Source organism: Leptidea sinapis, chromosome 4 (assembly GCF_905404315.1).
Source record: "Leptidea sinapis chromosome 4, ilLepSina1.1, whole genome shotgun sequence".
Lineage (NCBI taxonomy): Eukaryota > Metazoa > Arthropoda > Insecta > Lepidoptera > Pieridae > Leptidea > Leptidea sinapis.
Genome location: NC_066268.1, coordinates 13,199,131 through 13,225,825, shown reverse-complemented (window position 1 = coordinate 13,225,825; position 26,695 = coordinate 13,199,131). Strand labels below are relative to the sequence as shown.

At 37.8% G+C, this 26,695-nt stretch overlaps 3 protein-coding genes across 9 annotated transcripts in view; 1 reads left to right on the top strand and 2 right to left on the bottom strand.

The window, feature by feature from the left end:
• Nucleotides 1-26,695, bottom strand: part of LOC126979898 (endonuclease/exonuclease/phosphatase family domain-containing protein 1-like) — a 301,297-nt gene that overhangs the window by 161,322 nt on the left and 113,280 nt on the right. The gene's annotated exons all lie outside the window — the stretch shown is intronic.
• LOC126979897 (GTPase-activating protein skywalker) overlaps nucleotides 1-26,695 on the bottom strand; it is a 100,358-nt gene that overhangs the window by 63,745 nt on the left and 9,918 nt on the right. For 5 of the 6 annotated variants that reach the window (XM_050829477.1, XM_050829478.1, XM_050829476.1 and 2 more), the window contains exon 3: nucleotides 20,425-20,627. In XM_050829477.1, coding sequence (XP_050685434.1) covers nucleotides 20,425-20,627 — 203 coding nt within the window. Of the gene's footprint in view, nucleotides 1-20,424; nucleotides 20,795-26,695 lie in introns of those variants that run through there. The other variant, XM_050829479.1, reaches the window with a different exon arrangement.
• LOC126979876 (uncharacterized) lies at nucleotides 365-3,454 on the top strand. The gene has a single exon (XM_050829441.1). It carries the CDS (start codon nucleotides 457-459, stop codon nucleotides 3,313-3,315), a length of 2,859 nt encoding a protein of 952 aa, XP_050685398.1. The 5' UTR covers nucleotides 365-456; the 3' UTR covers nucleotides 3,316-3,454.

Sequence of the window (26,695 nt, the reverse complement as noted above, 5' to 3'; positions counted from 1 at the left end):
AGCTGTGAGGACATTCAAAGCCAACTTACGCGCTTTTGGCAGCTTGAAGAAGTAAGCCCTCAGTCACATAGCTTTTCAGTAGAAGAACGGTTATGTGAAGAATATTTTCAAAAAACAACTTCACGTTTAGAAGACGGCCGTTTCTGTGTTAGAATACCTATTAAACAAGATCCAAATTTATTAGGAAATTCAATAAATCGTGCTAGGCAGTGTTTATTTTCATTGGAGCGCAGAAATAGTAAAAATCATGTATTCAACCAAATGTACCATGATTTTATGTCAGAATATGAATCTTTAGGTCATATGTCTAAGTGCGCGGTTACCGATTCAATATTTCATACATATGATATACCTCACCATGGCATTCTGAGAGAAAGCAGTACGACAACCAAATTGAGAGTAGTTTTTAACGCTAGCAGTCCATCTACCTCAGGCTTTTCTCTCAATGATCTTCAGATGGTCGGCCCTACCGTTCAAGATGACCTCTTATCGATTCTTCTACGTTTCAGGCAACATAGGTACGTATTGTCTGCCGACGTAGAAAAAATGTATAGGCAGGTGGCGGTACATGTTCATGACAGACATTTACAGCGAATCGTGTGGCGTGACGATCCTTCTCAGCCTCTCGATGTTTATCAGCTGAACACGGTCACCTATGGTACGGCTAGTGCTCCATATCTCGCCACGAGATGCCTCAAACAGATAGGGTTAGAGTGTAAAGACAAGCGGATTGCAAATATTATCATTCATGACTTCTACGTTGATGATTTGCTCACAGGGGGCGCCACAGTCGATGAACTCAAATTTATACAGCAGGTCATCACCACGGAACTTGCATCCGCCTGTTTGCCTTTACGGAAATGGAGGTCGAATGAGTTATCATTAGTTGGTGAAGGAAATCAATCTTCCGTAAATTTAAATATCGGCTCTCCCGAGCCAAGTAAAACTTTAGGCCTTGGATGGTTGACAGACACTGACAAACTGTGCTTTTATAGTCCTAAAAATATTTCTAACGAAAATACGAAACGCAACTTATTATCAGTTATTGCTCAGATTTTTGATCCGTTAGGACTCCTAGCACCGTTTGTGATAACCTTAAAAATGGTTTTACAAAAACTCTGGCTATTAAAGATAGAGTGGGATGAACCACTACCACCAGAATTCTCAGATCTATGGTCTAAGATAATTGTAACATTACCTACTCTGAATAACATTCGCATTCCACGTTGTGTTATATGTAATTCACATCAATCTGTAGAACTTCACATATTTACCGACGCTTCGGAGCGTGCTTATGGTTCCTGTGTGTATGTTCGTAGTGTAAATAGTGTAGGTGACGTCTTAGTACGACTATTGTTCTCAAAGGGTCGAGTGGCGCCAATTAAAACATTGACAATTCCGAGACTTGAATTGTGCGGTGCTGTGATGGGAGCTCGTCTTTATGAAAAGGCTATTGGTTCGTTAAGACTTCAAATTAGGCAAGTGACATTTTGGACGGATTCAACAATTGTTCTTGGATGGCTCAATATGTTACCAAGCAAACTAAATACATTTGTTCGTAATCGCGTCGCCGAAATAGTAGAAAAAACCAATCCATTTCCATGGAGACACGTTCCAACCGGCCAGAATCCCGCAGATTTCATAACTCGTGGAGTTGGTGCTAATTTGATCAAGTCTTTAGACCCTTGGTGGTGTGGTCCTGAATTTCTTCAATTAGAAAAATCTGGCTGGCCTAACGTTACCGCGGTCGCAAGCGACTTACCAGAGACTCGCCCAGAAATAACTCTCCATACAATGAAAAGCCAGAGCTCTCAAAACTCAATTATTGAATTTCATCGTTTTTCCAACTTTACTAGATTACAGCGTTCCGTTGCGTACATGTTACGTTTCATCAATCGTTGCAAAAGGCAAATCATGCCAACGTCTTATTTAGGTGAAGATGAATTACGGAATTCGTTGTATTTAATCATTCAAATGGTACAGAAAGAGTCCTTTCCTGAATATGAGTTACTATTAAACAAACAGAAACTTCCTCCGAAGAGCTCTTTAAATAAATTTAATATTTTCTTAGACAAAAACAATATAATTCGCGTTGGAGGTCGCCTTAATAATTCACAGTTTTTATATGATAAAAAATATCCTATTTTAATACAGTCCACACATCGTTTTACTAAATTATTATTTCAACATGAACATAAACGTCTTATGCATGCAGGCCCCCAGCTTCTTTTGGCCACAATTAGAGAAATGTATTGGCCCATAGGTGGTCGCAACCTAGCAAGGATATGCTACCATCAATGCGTGCTATGTCGCCGCATGAAGGGTCAAACCGTCAACCCTATAATGGGGAACTATCCACAGCAGCGTCTCGCTGTAGGAGAACACCCATTCACTAGCGTAGGGGTGGATTATGCTGGTCCTATCACCGCAGCAAGTCGTCAAGGTCGTGGTTGCAGATTTGTAAAGGTTTACATTGCCATTTTCATTTGCTTTACGACTAAGGCCATTCATTTGGAGTTAGTAGGTGATTTAACGAGCAATAACTACTTGTCGGCATTGCGTAGATTTATAGCGCGAAGAGGAAAACCCTCTAATATGTATTCCGACAATGGTACCACCTTTGTAGGTGCTTATAATGAGCTCTCTAAATTTCTAAAAAGCAACTGTGATTCGATTGCTGAAGGTGCAGTCAATGAAGGCATTAATATTCATTATATACCGGCGTACAGTCCTCATTTTGGCGGATTATGGGAGGCTGGTGTTAAGTCGACCAAGTATCACTTAGTGCGCGTGCTGGGAAATTGTCATTTAACGTACGAGGAGCTTAACACAACTTTGGTTCAAATTGAAGCCCTGTTAAATTCACGGCCTCTGACCCCGCTGTCATCGGAGCCTGACGACCTGATGCCACTAACACCAGGACATTTTCTGATTGGGAGACCATTCACATCGTTACCAACAAGTGACCTCACAGATCAGTGTACAAGCCACCTAAGTCGTTATCAACGGATTGAGCAGTTACGTCAACACTTTTGGAACAGATGGTCCAAAGAGTATATATCTGAGTTACAGACAAGGTCTAAATGGCAGTTGGCGAAAAGTGAGGTGACAATGGGATCATTAGTAGTGGTAAAGGATGATCATCTACCACCATTGAAATGGCGCTTTGGTCGCGTTGTGGGAGTTCACCCAGGATCTGATGGAGTGACAAGGGTCGCAGATGTTAAATGTTCCAACGGGATACTCCGACGTGCTGTCACCAAGATCTGTCCACTGCCAATCTGCACTGAGGATGCTGAAGGTGGTGGGAAATAGGTTTTCCCACGGGTGGGGATATGTCGACGCCTGCAGCTTTAAACCAGCAAAGTTTATATTTACATGTTTAATGTATTTTTGTAAGGGTTTACTGTTATGTCCTTCTTGTTCAATTACACGTGCGTCAGCAAGCAATAAATTTGTTTCATTTCTTTAATTAAATTAAAATACTACCTGTTGAGTGCTTCTACACCGATTCTCATGAAATTTTGTGAGCATATTGAGTAGGTCTGAGAATCAGCCAACATCTATTTTTCATACCCCTAAATATTAAGGGTCCACACGAATTTTTTTTTTAATTTTTTTTACATTTTTTTTAAATTTGTTTGATTATGAGTCAGCATTAAAAAATACATACAACTTTTCACCCATCTACGATCAACAGTTACATTTGTATCGCGATTTTAATATCGGCAATACAACGTTTGCTGGGTCAGCTAGTATTTATATATTTTTTTAAAAACGATAAACCGTATTATTTTCTTTATTAAAAAAAATATTTTAATAACGCATTAGTAATGATACTATCGGTTTTTAAAAAATGATTACAGTACCTAGTAGTAGTAGTAGGTACCTACTATCACAAAGCTATCTTTAAATGCGCTCGCCCTCAGACCAGAACAGAATAATTGTCAATTTAAAGTAGGAAGAGCTCCACATAAATCAAATTATGAGAGCAGACAGTATCTTTATACGTTCGCAATGGCAATCAATAAAGTTAATAAAATCAGGACATCATAAAAGGGTTATGAATTACGTTACGACATTAGTTCAGGGACCTCTGTGATCATTTAGCACAATAAATTAAGTATATGATTATCGTATAAGACATATATTGTAAAAGCAGTAGCCTCGTTTAAGTATAGGGATTTTAACTGAAGTCCTTCAGTGGATTCCAATGGTTTTTTCATTACACAAATTACTTGAGACATTTAGGGAGGCGAAATTATCGATCTGACCGAAAACCGATATCGAGGGATAAATCGTAAACAGTTAGCGACGCTTGTCATTCGCTCTTTAGTATTCTGAGCAAACTACATGAGCTGCAATTCTGCCAAACAACAATTTACATAAAAAATTTGTGTCAAACGTAAATTGTTGTTAGAAACATGTTGGCTTTCAAGAAAAATGAATAAATAAATAAAGCAAAGTGAAACAAATTCGAAGAGCTTAATTTTAAATCTCGTTTAGATTTATACAAATCTGTTCTCTTAATAATAATCTGTTGCTCCATGGCTATGTGTTTCATGCTATCGCTCTCTTCCTCGTCTTGGACAAAAACGTCCCACATTTTTGCGTCACTTTATTGCGTTTCATCCGTAAAACATTTACCCTGATGCGCTCAAAAGAAGTTTCTTTAAAAAAATAACGCTCTTTTGATTCCTCTGGTGTTACAAGAGAGAATGGGATGCAGTGATCACTAACCATCAGGTATACTCGTTTGTCCCCCTGTTCCATAAAAAAAACGACGACTTCATTTCGAATCTTTTCTTGCTTTGCTTTCTGTGTTCAATTGATACATGCAAATTATACACACATACATACAATCACGCCTCTTTCCCGAATAAGGGGTAGGCAGAGACCACTTCTTTTCACTTGCTACGATCCTTACATACTTGTTTCGCTTCGTCCACTTTCATTACTCCTTTCATAGATAGTCTTCGGTTTAGGATACTCTGATACTGACCTGGCCTTTTTTCAAGACGTCCTTGATTTGATCTTGAAACGTCCGCCTAGGTCTACCCCTTCCAACACTTTCATTCACACTGGCCTTAAACACTTTCTTCGTCAATCGTTCTTCATTCATACTCTCGACATGGCCAAACCATCTCAGCAAATTATTTAACTATAATTATTATTTTTTTCATTTTACTTATAAGTTTAAAGCAATAAGCATTACTCGAAGAAAAGTGCGATTTAACATTTAACTACTCGACTATATTAATGAATCGACTTCCGTCTCGTGTCCATAAAGCACCCTTATGAGGAAAAGCTAACTTAACATGTGGGAGGCTCCATTGAACAGGATGCCAGCTAGGTTATAGGTACCACAACGGCGCCTATTTCTGCCTTGAAGCAGTAATGTGTAAGCATTAGTATGTTTCGTTCTGAAGGGCACCGTAGCTACTAAGATTATTAGGAAAATGAGACTTAACATCTTATGTCTCAAGGTGACGAGCTCAATTGTAGTGCCGCTCATAATTTTTGGGGATTTTCAAGAATCCTGAGCGGCACTGCATTGCTGCAATTACCATCAGCTTAACGCCCTGCTCGTCTCGTCCCTTATTTTCATTAAAAAAAAGCCCTTGGTGAATACCTACTGATATTATTTTTGATTCCTAAGCATTTTTCTATATAGCACACTGCACTATATCACAGACCGGAGAGTATAAACAAAATAACAATTGTAAGCGCCAACCATGAACAATAATATGATTACAAGCACAACCGAAACAGGAAACTGTTTATTTAATGTGTGCCGTATTTGTAGCTGTATAAGTGTATGCAACAAATGTGTCGAAATTCGGTATATTCAACCCGTGGGAGGCTCTTTTACCTAGCACAGGATGCCGGCTAGATTATGGGTACCACAACGGCGCCTATTTCGGCCGTGAAGCACTAATGTGTAAGCATTAGGATGTTTCGGTCTGAAGGGCGCCGTAGCTAGTAAAATTACTGGACAAATGAGACTTAACAACTTATGTCTTGAGGTGACGAGCGCAGTTGTAGTGCCGCTAAGTATTTTTGGGTTTTTCAATAATCCTATGCGATGAGTGTATCAAATACCAACAGCTGAACACGTCCTGCTCGTCTCGTCCCTTATTTTTATAAAAAAAAAATATAAATTACAATTATTAAACACAATAACATTTTCTTAAACATGCAGAAGATAATATTTTTATGGTGTACTTCTATTTACGTACCAAAATTTCTGGTCAATGTCCGATTCGAACCCGAGCCTTAGCGCTAAGACCACTCTAACCGTCCGAATGGCGCATTATCATTTTTAAATTCATATATCATTATTAAATAAATAATAATAAACTTGGAATTTAAATTAAATTTGTATATTTAATCTCAAAAGTGAGGGAAATCAATAAGTTATCAAATAATGGGGTAGTCAGTTATACGTTTTTTTTTTTTCAATCAAATCAAAGAACATATTGGACGCGCCAAATCATGAAGGGTTGATTTAGTTTAGAAACTTTTCTGAAACCACGAGTGACTGCAAATTCAAGAAGTTGATAGACTTTTAAACAATGCGTGAGGTTTTTAAAGTGATAACCCTCACTTCTGGGATTAATACACAAATCAAATTTTAAAACAAAATTTTATGAACGATGCGGGACTCGAATCCGAACGCGAGAGGTCGTGGGTATATAAATAATGTTTAATCTAGAGATAAGGCAAACGTTGACGGATCGTATTCGTATTAAACTCTTACTATGCCGGTGGAAAAGCTTGATGTCAGCTAGATTTAACGGTTTGAAATGCGCCTAAAACGAGTGAAATTGTTGGGCTACCGAGAGTATCTAAAGGGTAAAACAAGGAATGTCACAAAAAATACATAAAAGGCATTTATTTTCTCAAAATTGATTTCTTTAGAATTCTTTTTGATGTAATTTCTTATACTACTACCGCTTCGGAAACAAATGGCGCTCTGAGAGAGAAGAAGCGGCGCAAGAAACTCTCCCAGCATTTTTTTTTGCGCTCTTTTCAATAAAAATATACAATATTGTACAGTCATTTCTATCGCTATAAAATAATCACAATCTAGTCCCAGGCTGTCCGACCATTTAGATATTCAGCATTGGAGTAATAGTATATACCTAAATGAAGTATAGTAGTACGCTTAGCTTTTCGCGCCTATTTTTATGTAGCATAATGTAAAAAGCACAAAAACAATCATAGTCCATATCAAACCAGCTGTGTTGCTCAGAATTTTCTAGAATTAGGATTCTTGCCGTTCAGTAGTAACATTGCGTACTAGTCGGCAGGGCGAATCAGTTACAATCACGTGAACGTCTTTATGGCCTCGTCACTTCGTATCGTAAAAAACCGAGCAAATGGAAGATAAATCTTGGACGCACCCACTGAAAGAGCTAAAGGTTTGCAAAGTTTCTTACGTACCTAAGCTTTGCAAACCTTTCTGAGAAGTGGCAAACATTGGCGACTGCAAAAGTCAATCGACTCTATAATGTCACAGAGTCGTGAGCAGCTAGCGCGGCTGACCTCAATGGAAATGGAAAATGTGCAGAGCCATTAGCCTCAGGCGACTCAATTTAAAACCGATCACGTTTTTCACATTTCATGTACACACTGGGCGCCGCTAATTGGATTTTTGTCTCGACAATTAGTACCTGGTGAGATAATAATCGTGCAACAAATTCGGTTTTTCTTTCGACGCACAGCTCCTTTGCACAGGATGCCGGCTAGATTATAGGTACCAAAACGGCGCCTATTTCTGCCGTGAAGCAGTAACGTGTAAGAATTACTGTGTTTCGGTCTGAAGGTCGCCGTAGCTAGTGAAATTACTGGGCAAATGAGACTTTAACATCTTATGTCGCAAGGTGACGAACTCAGTTGTAGTGCCGCTCAGAATTTTTGGGGTTTTTCAATAATCCTGTGCGATGGGTGTATCAATTACCATCAGCTGAACGTCCTACTCGTCTCGTCAAAAAAAAAGTATATTAGACGTTGTGTAGACTTACTTCTTCAAATCTGGAATAGTAAGATAAATGGTAGAGCACGCGATTTTAATTCATGCAATCTGCCTTTCATTCCCATTTACATTTGTCGACGACTTTTCCATTTTTCGGATTATCTATTGAAATTACAATGTGATAATAATGAATGGAATACTGGGACCTCCGTAGCCATACGAGTTATGAGTTTTGCGGCATTAATCCCCGAAGAGAGGTCATAGACCATTCACGTAACACGTCGGCGACACAAATGTTTCAACTTATTGTAGTGGGTACCTAATATTAAAAAACAAGTTAAAGTCATACACATAAAATACTTTTTAAAAGGATTAAAACACGTGTAATTGATGAATTTGAACATAAACAAATACAAGCGATAATGATTTGGATAATAAATAATAGAATTTGGACGTTTGAGGTTCTGAAATCAAAATGGTCGAAAGAAAGGTGGACTAAAAGAAGCTCATCGGTGGACGATTAATAATGAATAATTTATATTTCCTAAGTTAATTAACAAATATAACATCAAACAATAGCCTTTTGTTACACTTATCTACGTCATACGACAACAAAGTTGCATCGAATGAACTTCACAATTACATACGATACAAAGTTACAAATTCGTTGATATTGTACTAGGTCAGTTAATACCGACATCTGGTATGGTAATAATAATAATAATATTGACACACATTTTACACAAATTATCTTGCCCCAAGTTAAGCATATATAGCCTGTGTTATGGGTTACAAAATAACGATATATAACAATATACTTACTTAAATATACATTAATACATATAAACATACATAAATACATTTAAACATCCATGACTCGGAAACAAACATCCATATTCATCATATAAATGCTTGCACCTACCGGGATACGAACCCGGGACCTCCAGCTTAGTAGGTAGGATTGCTAACCACTCGGCTATACAGGTCGTCATGGTCTTCAGGTCGGTATGGTAATACGAATAATGAATACGAAACACTGATGCCGTACAAAGTGAGTGCGATTCCTTTGATCTAAAATATTAACCGATGGAAGAGAGTGAGCACGATATAGAAGCATAATATTTTGAGCAAATAATATTTGTGGAAATATTCAGCCATTTTGGACGAGCTGTTAGCGATCCTACCTACTAAGCTAGAGGTCCCGGATTCGAATCCCGGTAGGTGCAAGCATTTATATGATGAATATGGATGTCTGTTTCCGAGTCATGAATGTTTAAATGTATTTATGTATGTTTATATGAATTTATGTATGTTTAAGTAAGTATATTGTATTAAATATATCATTGTCTTGGAACCCATAACACAGGCTATATATGCTTAACTTGGGGCAAGATAATTTGTGTAAAAAGTGTGTTAATATTATTATTATTGTAGACACGTCAGATGTTATTCTCGTATTAGCTTCTTATTATGTATTTTGAATAATAAGTCACACATTGACGCATTTCCGAGCTATCAGGTAATCAATACGCTAGTGTATTCTAACAGCCGTTTTCAATAACCCATCTATCCTTTGTTTAACTTACTAGAGGTAGACAACTATCTATCCTTTTACGCTTATTTACATTTCAATAACCCATCGTCTAACATCTAACCTATACTGGACATAACTATGGATAAATAACATCTTGTCATTAAACGTTGATAGCAATTTATCCGTAACTAGAGATACGTTATTGAAAACGGCCGTAAGTCTATGCTTCGAACACCAGAGTCAATTTAGGTATCTCAATTCAATCGCAGACCTACAACCTTCTTGACAGATTCATACTTTCATACTCTTCTATCTGTCCGTACTAACTTGTCATGATTTTTACGCCGCGTGGAGGATTTTCTCGCCTGCGTGAAGGTCTCTTCTATGCCAACGAAAGAAATGCACCTGCATCGGGTAGAAACCCGCGCTCAAAACATTAAATGGCATTGAAGAATCTGGCACACCCATAGACAAGATCTTATATATATATATATAAAGAAAATAGTCTTTGATTGAAGCTCAATCACGCCTAAACCACTGTCGTATCGACACGAAACTACCACCATTCGATGCGAAATTTATCCTAGATGGTTTATGGCTACTTATTTTTCGAATTCCAACGTTCCTTCCTTTTAAAATTCGCCGAGCTAAGCGGGCGGGAACGACTAGTTATTAGGTAGTATATCGTACAGCATTAATGTAAATGTAACGATATAAACAAGTGCGCTTTCCCAAAGCGTGATATAACAAGCGCGCGGTATCGACGCAACATTTCGATTCGCACGTAAAACAATATTTACGGATACCCGCAAGTGTGCCGAAATGAACTCTAAATAAATACTTGTAAGTAAGTTGGCAAGGTGGCCCGCAGCCAACTCCTCAAATAGATCCGGCTACCGCCGAGCAGTGCTCACGTGCCTGCCTTATCACATATAAACTACATATATTGATATATACAGTATCACAAAAATGGCGATGCGGCCTTTTCAGTATTCGTGTTATAATAATAATTATTATTATAATATTGACAAACTGTTACACAAATCATCTTGCCCCAAACTAGGATACCTATATTTAATACAATATACGTATTTAAAAATACATAAATACTTATAAATATCCATATGACTCGGAAACAAACACCCATATTCATCATACAAATGTTTGCACCTATCGGGATTCGAACCCAGGACCTCTAGCTCAGTAAGCGGGATCACTATCCACTGTGCTATATGGTTATATTCGTAATATGGGAGTATTACCAAATTTGCCTGTCGGCGCCTTCGGTCACCGAACACACTAGGATATTTTTGCAAAAAGTACCTGTGTCAATGTCTCACCAGACATAGTCCTACTGTATATCACAACATATAAAAAAAACAAAGTCCTTCGCCACGTCTGTCTGTCTGTTTGTCAACGAAAATCCTTGTGAGATAGAACAAAATAATGTATAGTGAAATTGTATATCTTTAATAGGCCTACAGAAAAGTGCTTTTTCTATCTCTTAAGGATAACATACTACTTATGTCCATTCTATTACTTCAAAAAATTGGCAATTATAAAGCGGTAATGTAAAAGCTGTTTACACAAATACGATATTAATCCCCATCATTTTATTACTAAATATTACGTTTTTGTTTCATTTTTAACTCAAATTTTTTGAACTTGTATAATTTTTTTTGCTATTGACAGAACAGCGAGTGTCCTGTCAGCTAGTATATTATATTAAACAAATTAAATTTGTAACTAAAATTTATGAACGATGCGGGACTCCTCATTCGAAACCGCGACCTCGCGGGTTCTGTCCGAGCGCTCGTACCAACTGAGCCAACCGTCCGAGTAGGCATGGATCGTAAATTTTGGAATATCTTGTTGAACTCTCAAGTTGTGGCTCCATCTACAAGGATCTACTTTACAGTTGATAACCTGCTCAACCCCAATAATTGCATATTAGGAAATTGACTTGAGATATATTATATTACTTTTTTAGATAAATTTTGAATGAATTTCGTAGGTTAAACCAACTTTACTAAAATAATAATATAAATAAATGATAACTATATATTAATAGTACGCAAATAGTGTCAAATCAATTTGTTCCGGTAAATCATAATATGAATAATTACAGCATGTTGATAGTAAAAACCGTTATTAGTTCGAAACTCGACTACAGCATGGCTTGTTTATACTGTCACGGCCGGGGGGAATAGGTGATAACCTATTCATCTGATACTGCAAGAGTATACCATCGGAGGTGAGTATACCATCACTTCATGATGGCATACTCACCTCCGACCATACTCGTACGTTCATTGATCCTCGTACTGCATATTTTTGTTATTATTTTTTTTATGAAAATAAGGGACGAGACAGCAGAGCGAGAGAGCAGGACGTTCAGCTGATGGTAATTGATGCGCCCTGCCCATTACAATGCAGTGCCGGTCAGGATTCTTGAAAAACCCCTAAAATTCTGAGAGACACTACAACTGCGCTCGTCACCTTGAGACATAAGATGTTAAGTCTTATTTGCCCAGTAATTTCACTAGCTACGGCGCTCCTTCAGACCGAAACACAGTAATGCTTACATATTACTGCTTCCCACTTGTAGTACCCATAATCTAGGCGGCATCCTGTGCAAAGGAGACTCATACTGGTAAAATTATTATTGTTGGCAACATTAGTACTTAAATATGCAGATCTAATGTGCCATGTGCTTGGGGGCACGCCCTAGCGATGACTCTGCTTGTTGTGATGTAGTTGGGCAACGTTTAAATATTTTTTTCCCCTTGTATAATCGGAGTTCTGTATTGAGTTTCATATTCCCCATTTTTCAGTATGGCGTGGAGTCGTGGATGACACGGGCTCGAGAGAGGTAGATGATTGATGGCTTGGAGATGTGGTGCTGGAGGCGTATGTTGAGGATACCTTGGACGGCCAAGCGAACAAATGTGCCAATCCTCTCACAGCTCAAGATAAAAATCCGTCTGTCCACGATATGCCACCAACTTATTCTTTCGTATTTTGGCCACATAATGCGTGGGGTAATGAGAGCGTGGAGAAATCGGCCGTAGTTGGGAACACGAATGGCAAGCGAGCCCGATCTCCTACCAGATGGACCAAATAAAAGACTTCAGGTCCCCGAGGTTTAGCTCCGTCGTCAGGGCCGCGATGGAAACAAATAGTTCTCTCTAAGTGTGGACCACTTGATGATGACCACGATCCTCAGTCATGAGGGAATGATTATTCGCAGTATTCTTAGTGGACACAAGTCCTACTGCATATATAATTCATTGTGGATTGATGCCTGAACATAAAACACAACTAAATCCCAACAATATTGGCTTTCCTTGCTATTAAAATTAATTAAATTATGTCTCATAAATCTTAATACGGTCCAGACTTCAGTTATTAATACTTTGTAGACGCGGAGATCTAATTAAAACCTTACTTTGCGAGACCGTCGGATTGTTGCTGTAATCCGATTAAATATAATTAAATTATGGAGGCAAGTAGTCTACGAGGTATTTTCATTGATCGTCTTGATAAATTTATCCACAGCATTTATCAAATACGTGACGAAATATTGGGGCACTAATATTATATAAAAAGAAATGAATTGTTTCAGTTTTGCTTAAATTTCGGATTATATTTATGGTAGTGAAGCCCAGGGCTGCATTTAGTGGTCGACCGAGCGACGGTCACCTTTGACGTCGGTCAATCGTAGCTATAACTATGAAAACATATGAACGCGCGTAGCAATTCAGCGCTGACTTGCTACGCGCGTTCAGCTCTTCCGTCGGTCCGCTGACGTGCTATGACGATAAATTACTAATTAGTGCGTTCAGCGCAACGCTGATCGAGCGACTGACCGTACGCGCGTGTCTAACATCGTCATCAAAAATCGTAAACAAAAATTCGTGTTAATTGCGATAATAATTGAGTAAACATGATATCTTCTCCGTCTTTTACTCCGTAATCTTTCATAAGTGCTACGCACATATTAAGGTTTAAAATGGATTCATTTTTCTTCGCATTGTTCACGCCCAATTAAGTTTGTTGTCATCTGAGTACTAAACGCAACATCGTCAGCGCCTACGGTACGCGCTACGCTCGACCGACGACGTCAGCAATCAGCACTGACCGTCGGCCGAGAACTAAATGCAGCCTAGTATTTAGAGTCAAGTTCGTTGGCAGTAATGCATTCGTGAAACTTTTTGTCTAATCAAAGAGTTCCGCTTTGCTTTGAACTCAGTGACCGTAATTAATTGAATTTAATCTAAATGTGTCTTATCTCATTGTTTCCAATTTGGTAGTGTCATTTAACTACTGTAAATAAGTTATGAGGTCGTTTTAGTATTTTTTAATATGATAATTATATAGTGTAATAATACCATTGTAACTTCTTATATCGCGATATCCTCATTCTTTATAACTCATTGTGTACTGATCTAAGCTATTGGACAAACCTCGAGGTCAAGGTGGATACAAAAACGTTGGCAACACACCAGCTATTATAGCCGCTAGTGATAACAACTCATTTTAAAATAGAAGCATCGATATTTGCTCAAGTATTATCAACTCGTATGACCTATACCAAGGAAATAGTTGTTTATCAATTAAGTACAAATGAAATTTTATAATACGGTCAAATATTATTGTTTGATATAGATTATTTAGCGAGATTAGCATTGTAACGGGCAGGGCGTATCAATTACCTTTAGCTGAACGTCCTGCTCGTCTCGTCCCGCATTTTCATAAAATAAAATAAAAATAATCCAAAGATACTAACATTCTAGAATCTAAGTTATTCATAAATGCTAGCATGGACCGCTAACAAAAATTGTAGAGATTTAAGTCATTGTGTTAACAAAAGAAGAATATTTGTAAGGCTTTGTAAAGAACTATTTTATGATCTGTACGCAATTCTTTAATAGGTCGCCGAAAAAAGTATTTTTAAATATAGTATGATATACTTGTAATAAAATCTCTTTTTATCTGGCTGGCTTAAGATAACAATATAAAGTATTCAACTTTTGTTTTATTTTCTGTCAAAATCCATGTATCTAATGATGATATTAGATACAGATCCAATTTTATGAAGAAGTTTGTGTAAGCGTTTTCAATCCGGAAATTTTTATGCCAAAAATACATATCGCTCTGGTCGCCTTGTTACGGATAAAATGGACGCCTACTGTTTAAAAAAAGTAGCAATATCGGCCTATCAGTAGTTAACACATAGCCGAAGAACTGGGAATTGACCTCAAAACAGTTTAGACTCATTTAAAAAAAGGGTATGTACACAAAAGACAGATATTTGAGTGCCACACAAGCTCACTGAAAAAACTTCATGATTCGTATATATATCCGATTCTTTATTGAGAAGTAATGTAACCAAAACGTTTATGAAGAGAATGAATGATAACTGGCGATAAAAAGTGGATCACATACGACAAGAACGTCCTCAGAAGGGAATTGGACGCTAACCACACACTGATAACGATAAGATTGGAAGACTATTGTGCCTTATAAGCTTTTTACCGCTGGGCAGAAGTACCGATTCGGTCCTCTACTACGCATAACTGATGAGTTTACAGCAAGAAGTTGAGAGAAAGCGGTCTGAATAGATCAATAGAAAGGGTGTAATAACAAATACTCTAAACAACACACATCATTAGCCACTCAGCAATTATTAGAAGTGTTTGGCTGGGATATGTTACATATTAGCCATATAGCCCTGGCCTTTATATTCCCAAAAGGTACAATCTCTTCGAATTCTTTAAGCACTGTCTGGTTAACATTTTTTCATTAATACTATCTATATGCTAACATTTTCAGTTAACAAAGCGAGGACTGCTTAAAGTCGCGTTTATTTATTAAAAATTCACAATTTTTTTAACAGAAACGGGATCATATCACTACCTCCAATTCGGCAAGTCATTTGCTTTGTTTTTTTCATATAAAATACGAAGAAAGTTTTTTCCGAATAGTACATTCAAATGTAACATAATAAAAAAAACAACACAGTAAAACATAAGAATCGACATCGAATTTAAAAGCACTGAATCCTATCATGAGTTTCAATCGGCCTTCATCAGAACGGAAGTAAAAGAACAAAACACCTGATGTAGAACAGGAAATGCACAGCGATGATATCATCGTTCCCGGCTCATGAATGGCCATAATTTTGGAGAATGTTATTTTAAAACAAACTCAATTCTGAAAATACCGGAATCTTGGCGAGCATCTCGGTCACCTTGCAGATGCCACCACGTGGCCACGATCCTGGTGCTCGAATCATCTTCAAGTCACGACGGAAGGTGTTTACATTTGGCGACGAGGAAAACGGAAGCAACTTCCATCTAAATTCTTTGAGCATTACAGAAAAGTTGGCACGATAATTTAACTTACTCATGGTTCTACTTTAGTTGCAATCCAAATTAGAATATTCTAGATTTTGCTCAGCGGGATAAGAACGATTTCACGCAGCAATATTCTTAAACTTATTTTCAATTGGTTGATTCAGAATTTATTGATATTAGTATGGAATTCAATACTGTCTTATCTAGATTCGTATAGAATGTATTAGATTTACATATTGCTTTACGAATGACATGCTCCAAATTCAAAAATCAATAAACTCGTTTACAATGCTCATCTTTAATAACAGCTGTTATCGTAACCAATATAACGATACCAACCATAAATAAGACGTAACGCCGATCTTTGTTTCTGTTGCCTTGAGACCGCTTTTGATCTCTAGATTCTCCGAGACCACCGCAAAATTATTCAGTTGGAATAACATCGACATTATGTTACCGCGTCCGCGGAATGTAAAAATACCTTGTTTTACGTTCGATAAATACTACATTTACTCACGAAAATAACATGATGACCTATGTCAGTTTTCGTTGTAACAACTCGCTTTATCTTACGCTCGCCCTCTTTCGGTATATAGTCTTTGTTTCGTGCACAAAGTCTACTGCTTGAGTCATCTTCCATAAATTTGACTATACTCGTTTTCAAATACTCACAATTTTTCGTGAGCTGCGATTTGTGTCTATCAGTCTTAATTTCTTGCCTAATTTACTCAAGGGTTTTATTTATATTTCATGGTTTTGACGACCTGCATAGCCGAGTGGTTAGCGATCCTACCTACTAAGCTAGAGGTCCCGGGTTCGAATCCCGGTAGGTGCAAGCATTTATATTATGAATGTTGTTTGTTTCCGAGTCATGGATGTTTAAATGTATTTATGTATGTTAACATGTATTTATGTATGTTTAAGTAAGTATATTGTATTAAATATATCGTTGTCTTGCAACCCATAACACAGGCTATATGTGCTTAATTTGGGGCAAGATAATTTGTGTAAAAGTGTGTCAATATTTATATTTATTTATTTATTCGCTGAATGAATTTTCATGTTTATAAATTATCTTTTTTGTTTCAGTATTGAACACTGGTTAATTTGGAATCCTAATTATAACTTTCAAAATGATTAAATTTTAATGTTAGATATTATCTTATCGACCCATAACCAGAAACCTTAACCTTTCCTTAAAGAGAAGCGGGTTGATACCACAGTTGAATTGTTGAGTTAGCGAAACAATTTGCCTCTGCGAATGTAATTATCCCATAACGAATTCGATACATAAATACCAGCATGTACAAAGCACATATGTTTTTGGTCCGCGTTCTGAAGGTGAACAAGCCGAAAGGTTGACACGGTGCCAAACGCGTACGCAGAAATTGTAAACACATTGCACTTATGCATTTACTAGAACACAACGTCGCTTCAGTGGAGAGAATTTGTAATTTTTGCATTGAGCTATAAATAGCAAAGAACATTCAGTACGATGACGGAATATTGTGCATTAAAATAGGATTAACTAGCTGAAAGACATATGAATATTTTCTATATTAAGTAAGGCAAAACATTGAAGTACCTGTATAGGTTGAGAGATAATCTCGATAGCTCAAACGCTTAGTGAAGACTATTTTTCACCGTTGAATTTAATTATATACATAAGAAGAACAAACTCAAGTAAACTTTTGTAATCATCAACATCATCACCATCAGCCGGAAGACGTCCACTGCTGGACAAAGGCCTCCCCCAAAGATTTCCACGACGATCGGTCCTGCGCTGTCCTCATCCAACGTATTCCAGCGATCTTAACCAGATCGTCGGTCCATCTTGTGGGGGGCCTACCAACACTGCGTCTTCCGATACGTGGTCGCCATTCGAGGACTTGACTGCCCCAACGGCCATCTGTCCGTCGAACTATGTGCCCTGCCCACTGCCAGTTTCGCAATCATTTGGACTATGTCCGTAACTTTGCTTCTCCTCATTTCTGATTCGATCTCGCAGGGAAACTGCGAGCATAGCCCTCTAAATTACCCTCTGAGCGACCATGAGCTTACTCATAAGGCCCATAGTAAGCGACCACGTCTGCGTACCGTAAGTAATCACTCAATAATCATTAGCATAACTCAAGAATAATATTGATTAGGTTGCGGTTGAGCAACGTACAAATAAAGACGTCGGACAAAGAGTAGACGCTCTAATTGACATGTAGCGAAATAGACAAAAACATTGTAATGAATAAGCAATCATTAACAAGTATGATATAATTGTTCCGCCATTGTTAACAGCACGTAGTTGTGATGCTGCAGATGGACTATTAGAGCTAATGCGCGCTCGTTGAAGTCGAACACAAGGTATTCAGTGGGTTCAACAAACACTTCGCAATAAGACGCTCCTTGTTGCACACTATAGACTTATTAATTACTAGCGTATAGACGAATAAAGCGACTGACATACAGCAAGATAGAAAAAGTAAGCGAAGATATTAGTATATAGTATTTTCTTTGATTAACACGAGTGTTACATATTTAAATAAAACACTTCTAAAGGATTAAAAAGCGTGTCAATTTGTAACTGTGTTTTTACATTAGATCCATGCCATCTGTCTACAGCGAATATCAACTCCGAGGCAATAAATGGCGCTAAACTTCATAATGACAACTATGACAAATAGTATCTTTGACTCATTTAAGTCTTTGACTCTTTAACCGCAGAGGGTAGACCATATATATATTAGTCTTGAATAGATGATTATTATTATCCCAGCGGAAACTCCATAGGGAGTGCCGCTTGCGCCTCTCTCTCCCCATGAGAAGGTCGCCTTCGATGTAGGCTTAGAGGGCACCTGCCCAAAGCCAACTGCAGGTGGTGTTTAGTGGGTAGGCACCTAGGTTTTCACGTGAGTCCCACATAACCAACGCAGACTTAGGCTGCGTTGGTATGCATGAGCATTCACCACCTCCCTCCCGTCGTTATCCCGGAGGGTAGCCCATTCCCTTGCTTGGGCGCAAAAAAAAAAAAAATTATTATTATTATTTCATCTGCTCATGCAGTTAACTAAAATAATAATGTAACTTTTACGCAAAAATGTGATGAAAAAACACAGTTACAATTACACGCGTTTTAATCCTTTATGAGTGTTTTATTTAGAAGATATTATAACTTTAAATGATTTTAATTGACAAATCGTAAACAGTAAGCCACGCTTGGTATAAGCTTGTTAGTATTTTGAACATAAAACCATAAGCTAAGGCGCACATTGACAATTTTTTAAAATGGTAAAGCATTATCGGGCTTAGGTACAGGTCGTCTTTACGTTAGTATATTCTAAGTCTATAGTGCAAACCTTAATATGCAGTTAGCGTATTAATTACCCACATGCCACGCAGCTGTTAGTGTAAAAGCACCTGGTGCAAAGAATGCGTTTTTTTTATGAAAATACGGGACGAGACGAGCACGACGTTCAGCTGATGATAATTGATACGCCCTGCCCATTACAATGCAGTGCCGCTCAGGATTCTTGAAAAGCCCAAAAATTCTGAGCGGCACTACAATTGCGCTCGTCACCTTGAGACATAAGATGTTAAGTCTCACTTGCCCAGTACTTTCACTAGCTACGGCGCCCTTCAGACCGAAACACAGTAATGTTTACAAATTTCTGCTTAACGGCAGAAATAAGCGCCGTAAGCGTCTTAAAAAATATATAATGTCGGCGCGCGATTCCGCGTAAAGGCATGACTCATCCGATAAGACAAAGAAATAACAAAGCTATTACAAACAGATTCCGGATATCGGAAGCGCTCCTTGTTATAATAAAAAAAAAATAGTAATCAAGTCTGGATAAGAGGCTCGTGACGTCAGCAGTGACGACATGTTGTCGTAGTGAATGGAAAGAGCACGTGTCTTGACGATCATTGAATCACAGTAAGTTAAGGTTGCATCATAATACGTAGGCAAGGTCGTGCAGTGCCGAACGCAGAGAAATTAAGTCACTAATAATATTAATATTGTCTTTTGAACACCCAATAAGTTTGAAGCACTTATATTTTTTATACTTTAGTGAGTAGATAATATTATAAAGGGACTTCGCATTCTTGCTAAATATAAGACGAGGGTCGAATACGATTTCTATAGAGCTATTTATAAAAGTTTCAAGCACAAAGATCTACCATGGCTGTCCATATAAGGTATCAATTTAATAAGCTCTCAGTCACGTATACTCACTCGTCAACTCTTTTAACCCTCGCATGACACAATATTGGTTTTTATGATCATTCTTATAGGGATTAGACTGGCTTGGCTCGATTCGCTTCGAGCATCCTTACAAAAAGAGTAACTGAATGAAAACACCGTCGTATTCCGACCTTGAAGTGCGTCAGCACTTATCTTTAGTTACCAACACCTGACAAACATTTGGCCGCAGCAAAGTAAATACATATAGCCTTGAGGAAAAATTGAACCTAACAAACGCTATCTATGTAAAAATATGAGCCGATTGAGAGTTGTTAACCTTGTGACCATTGTAATTGCATAATTAGAGTACACTGACCTGTGTAACCATGTCCCAGTAGAAGCCGTCGAGCATGGATTTGCCATGTTGGTGCTGTTTGCAGAGGGCCGGCCACAGCGAGGCGCGGATGGGGCTGTTGATGGGCCAGGAGTTCTCCCGGATGATGAGCTTCAGTTCTCGCTTGCGGGCCTGTTGAATGAGCGGATGGATCTCCTCGAAGGTCTTGAGCGCGGCTTTCTTGCCTGCGAATAAAGGCGACGGTAAGCACTGCGTCCAGATGGGGGGCGGTTGGGAGGGCGCGAGGGACTCGGAGCTGGGCGCTCGGAACGCGGCCGGTTCTATGTACATCGCAAGGTCGGCGCGAGGCACATGCTTTCGGTGCGCGTGCGCCGGTGGCACTGTCGCCGGTCGTCGTTCGACGCTCGCCCAGCCTCCGGAAAATGCGATAGCGCCCCGATAACGCACTGCGCTTGTTTATCTAACAGATGATGCCGCCCGACGGTCGCATCGACCGCTGTCCTCACTTCTACTGATCGATATGATCCAAAATACAAATCATTAGTAATGACTCATTAGTATAAATAAATATCAGTGCAAATAACTGCACTAATGATGTTATTTTTAAGAAAAACACATTTTTAAACAAACAAACACAATGTAATACCACATATTTTGAAACCTAAAGAAGTGATTGTTAGCATTATAATATAACCTTGTGCTCCTCAAAATTCATATTAAATATTTCTTCTTTACAGATGAACATTACAAAAAAGCCAACATGAACAGAATAGTCCGTGTGCTGAACGGAGGGGTTAAGTCATCGCACGCGGCTGATAACAGGAGGTATCTGTTGTAGGTTATCTATTTAGTAGCAGCAGTCTCGCACCGATTACGTTCCGAGTTAAATTTAAACGAGCTTGTTTTGAACATTTGATTAACATACATTGATGTACAATTCAGTGAATGTAAGTAAACAAATTAATGTTTATTATCAGTTATAAATTAAACATACTGAATGTTTGACCTGTATTTATTTTTAAATTCATTCTTCTAATTTTACGTATTAATCTCTAAGTATCAAATAAACTTTATTGAAATAGGCTTAAACTAAGGGATTTTGAATAGTAATTATAAAAATTCATTTAAATTACTAAATCTACCACGTGTTCGGAAAACGTAGAGCTCGCGAGAAGGACATATTTAATAGAAACTCAACAGCCAATCTTTTAAATCAATGAGTATTTTAAATACAATATAGCTATACTTATTCAAATTTGTTTGTATGGTGTTGCATCCATTATATGAATCAAAATCATGTTCAAATTTAAAAATCGAGGCCAGGACACGGCTCCAAGAAATATAAATTAGAATCATGAATGCAATATGATATAATCAGATAACATTAAAAAAAATTATAATAAACTGTGTTATATTTTATAATAAGCTCCCAAATTATATTAAAATATTACTAATTAAAAATTTAAATGTATCGTAAAAAATAAATTAACATCTAAGGCCTATTATAATGTGAAAGATTATTTGAATGATGATAGTTGCGATAAATGTTTCTAAATTTATTGTTAGACTCATTTAACCTTTGTACATCATCCTGACTTGCACTAAATCTAATATATAAAATTCTCATGTCGCGGTGTTTGTAGTTAAACTCCTTTTAAACGGCATGACCGATTCTCATGAAATTTTGTGTGCATATTGGGTAGGTCTGAGAATCGGACAGTTACTTTTGTATCGCGATTTCAATATCGGCAATACAACGTTTGCTGGGTCAGCTAGTAACTTATAAAGTTTTACAGTGAAAGAAGATTTTTTAATTTGAATTTGATGAAAATAAAAATCTTAATAAATTACCAGGTTTAACCATTAATTAACTAATAACTGAAGTAAATCTCTATTTGGTAAAGTGAGTGATATGATGTAGAGCAAAATTATTATTATTCGTAAGTTATCTGCATTGCCTGGTTAGAAACTTAATCGAGGATAATATGGAGAGTTAGTAAATATTTGGTATGCTTGATAATAATATACAACATTCAATAATAAGTAGTTGTATAAAAGACTATCGACTCATGCCTGTCGAAAGGTGTAAGAATTACACACACGTTTTGGCTATGTGTTTAAAAGGCATTTATTTTATCAAAATTGATTCCTTTAGGAATACATTTTGATGTCATTTCTAATATACTAGACACTACTATCGCTTCGGAAACAAGTGGCGCTCTGAGAGAGAAGAAACTTTCCCAGCATTTTTTTTTTGCGGTCTTTATAATAAAATATACAATATTGTATTATAAAATAATAATAATCTAGTCCCAGGCTGGCGGATCACTTAGATATTCAGCTGTGGAGTAGTACGATTTACGGCAGAGCCATTTTTTAATAAAACATTTAAATTTATTTGTAGATAATGCCTGAACAGTGGCTGGGACTTTATTATAAAAGTGTATATATTTACCCTTAAAGCTATTATGTATCTTAAGAAGCCTACTAGAATTAGTTAAAAGAAATCCCATATTTCTGGTGTAATAATAATGAAAATCACTATTAAGAGCAACAGGTGGCGATTTTTGTGAACGTATATTATATTTTCATAAATATACTGACAATGAAGTCATAATATTTATTTCTGTATTTTTTTCTTTAAGAGACTGTCTATAACAAAGCCGATATATATATAGCACGAACAGCTCTCTTTTGCAGAGCAAACACTATATCAATGTCAACAGCATGACCCCACAGTAAAATACCGTATGTCATGATGAGTCTACGTGAAAGCGGCCGAGCCAATCACCGCAATACGGACAATTTCAGATTATGTGGTGCTCCTGATAATTTTGCTCAGAAAAAAACTCAATACCATCTTTCACAACGCGGGGGTCGTTATCAAAGCACACATCAGATCGCACAACCCGGATACACGGGGACAAAAAACCGCAAAATTGTATATCCTCTGACCCTTAAACAAGCACCTATTGCCGATTGGTGTGACAGACAACCCTTAAAGCAGGCGTGCAGGGAAGTAGAACGGGCATAAGTCCTCCACAATTACACAAGGTCAACGTGACGACTAAATTAAAAATTACCTGTTATGCTATACTATAGTCTGCACTGAGACAATATTTAAATTGTCTGCATCTACATTCATTTGCTGTAAGCGGCACTACAATTGTGCTCGTCACCTTGAGACTCAACATGTCTCATTTGCCCAGTAATTTCACTAGCTACGGCGCCCTTCAGACCGATACACAGTCATGTTTACACATAACTGCTTCACGACAGAAATAGGCGCCGTTGTGGTACCCATAAACTAAACAGCATCCTGTGCAAAGGAGCCTACCACTGCAGCGAATAATTTTTATAATTTAAATCAATTTTAGTATTCTGAATGTATATGTAGCAAGCCCCTGGCTAAGCACACTTTGACAAATCAAAATTGGTCACGCAATGTATTGGGCTTCATTCAGGCCATTTACACGCTAGTATATTCTAAAGCTATGATTTATACCGAAGAACGTTGAAGAAAGCTTATGCAATAGTTAAATATTCTTTGCAGTGTAGTTTTCCGTAGATGAATGCTACTCGTTCATCAATTACTAAAAAATTTGCGAGGCGCAATCCTTGCGAACGAATTATCAACTGAACTTCACCAATGACATCTACCGCGACCGGCTGCAATCTCAGTGCAACAAATCGATCGACAATGACACTATTGGCGCATTTCAATTCATTACACATAAAATAGATGTCACTAGTTGTTTGGTTGGAGCCAATCACCAAACGATGTTGCTGTATTCAATGTTACCCTAAGTTGTCGTAAAATAATTTGTCAAGTTTTGTAGACGGTCAAGCCGCGAGTACTCTCGTATTATTATATAAATCTTTCCACACAAACTAGTTTTTTTCACGATTTTTATTAGCTTCACCTGTATGTGTGTTTGTTTGTAACTGACTTTAAACGGCCAGATTTCGTTAAAACTTCGTAGATTTGTCGAGGACCGGTGACAATACATTAATTTGATAAAATTATTCCATTTTTCAATTAAAAAAAAAAGATTTTTGTTAATTTATATAAATTTCATCTATCGTCGATAAGACAGGAATTGATGTTAATTTTAAATTTCTTTTCTATTTTTTAGTTCGGTTTTCTATGGAATCGTGATTTTTCGTTTTTTTTTAAACTACGATTTATTATATAATATTAATGGTAACGTATCAGATATGTGTAACAAATATTGTGTACATGCTTTTCCACGGCATACTCAATACACGATTGTATTTGAAAGAATATTCCTTGAAAACTATACTGAGGAGGAAAGCAACACATGCTGAGGATCATAATATTGTCCAAATTTGTGGCTATAGTCCCAATGTAGTGGGAACGTGGAATTCGGCGTCAGGGATTAGGTTAAAGAGGTATTTGGCCTAATGAAGCTACGTCTCTTTCGCCAAACAATGGAACCGTTTCATGGACTTACAGAGAGCATTTGAGCCGGTTTCTAGGAAGCTAATTTGGCTTTGCATTCCAAGTTCCAGATGACTATGGAATTGGCAATCTAAAAAACTTAGTATTACGATTCTAGGCGAGGCATTCAGAGAAGTAGCCAGCGGTGTCTTTCTATTTTGAGTTGAGGTAAAAGTAATGACCAGAATAACGGCATCCTCCTCAGTCATGGGCCAGGATGGTACCTATTCTGCTTGCATAGCGGTGGCAGGGATGGCAGCTTGTACGACGCGTATCCAACCCCATATAACTTTACATAGTTTTCAAATTCAAATATTTTTATTCAAAATCACTTATTGAACGTCAAAAACTACCAGCCATTCAAAAGAGACAGCCTCAGACCTGAGAAGAATGGGCGCAAGAAACTCAGCGGGTTTTTTTTTTTATATAAAAATATGGATTATAATATATTAATGAAAATATATTATATAACAATAATATAGAAGCGTCGGTTTCGCAATAGGTTGAACCGTTGACTCTCTCCACGGAGCTCCCGGTTCGATCGTCGCTCACCGGTTTTCGAATTCATATGTACGGTTATTCAACGCTTTATAAGGTCGGCAACGCTCTTGTGTGATTCCTCTGGTGTAACAAGAGAGCTATGGGCTACGGTGATCACTGACGATGGTAAGTGATGAGGTGAGACGTATCGCTCGTTTTTTTTTAAATGAAAATAAGGGACGATACGAACAGAACCTTTAGCTAATGATAACTGATACGCTCTGCCAATTACAACGCAGCGCCGCTCAAGATTGTTGAAAAACCCAAAAATTCTGAGCGGTACCATAACTGCGCACGTCACCTTGAGGCATAAGATGTCGAGTCTCATTTTCCCAGTAATTGCACTAGCTACGGCGCCCTTCAGACCGAAATACAGCAATGCTAACACATTACTGCTTCACGGCAGAAATAGGCGCTGTTGTGGTACCCATAATCTAGCCGGCATCCGGTGAAGAAGGAGCCTCCCACTGGTTAATCGTGTGGCCTCCTCTTCTTCTCGTTACCTATATTATCTGTCAGTCATCAACAAACTTCATGGGACTCATTTGAAGGTAGCACCATGCTTAACAACATTAGCACAGCCAATCGATCTTCACTTACTGGGGATACCTGTACGATTCGACTTCAGTTCACAATCGTGCACTCCGCACTTGAAATTCCCTAAATTTAAGAACAATATCGTAATATTCCCATTTAAATAATATTGGTACATCAAACGCAATTTTAACTAAAGCCAATGAAAATTAACGACTCTTTGTAAGTAAACATTAATGAGCTTCATTTTACGACACCCAACGCGGGCTCATGATAATTTCAGTCTACGTGTTTACAGGATCCCGCCCAGCTTCGGTTGTTCGCTTCGGTTTCCGGCCGGAGAAGAGTTTGTAGTGCAAAAGGTAAAAACCGTTGACTGTCACCATGAAACCCCAGATCGATCCAGCCTCGTCCTAATTTGTTTACGGTTTGTTCCGAGTCCCGCATCGTTCATAAAATTTTGTTTTCAAATTTTATTTGTGTGTTAATCCTAGAAGTGAGGGTTGAGGGCACATTGTTTAGATTTGCAAGAGCGACATGTCAAGTCAATTTCCTAATATGCAAATACTGGGGTTGAGCAGGTTATCAACTGTAAATTAGATCCTGTAGATGGAGCTACAACCTGAGAGTTGAACAAATCATACAAGATTTTACGACGATACGTCACACGAACGGTTAGCTCAGTTGGAAGAGCACTCGCACGGAACGCGAGAGGTCGTGGGTTCGAGTCCCGCAGCGTTTATAAACTTTTATATT

Coding starts and splice junctions, on each gene's coding strand:
- LOC126979876 (XM_050829441.1), top strand. CDS start 457: ATGGTCGGCCCTACCGTTCAAGATGACCTCTTATCGATTCTTCTACGT.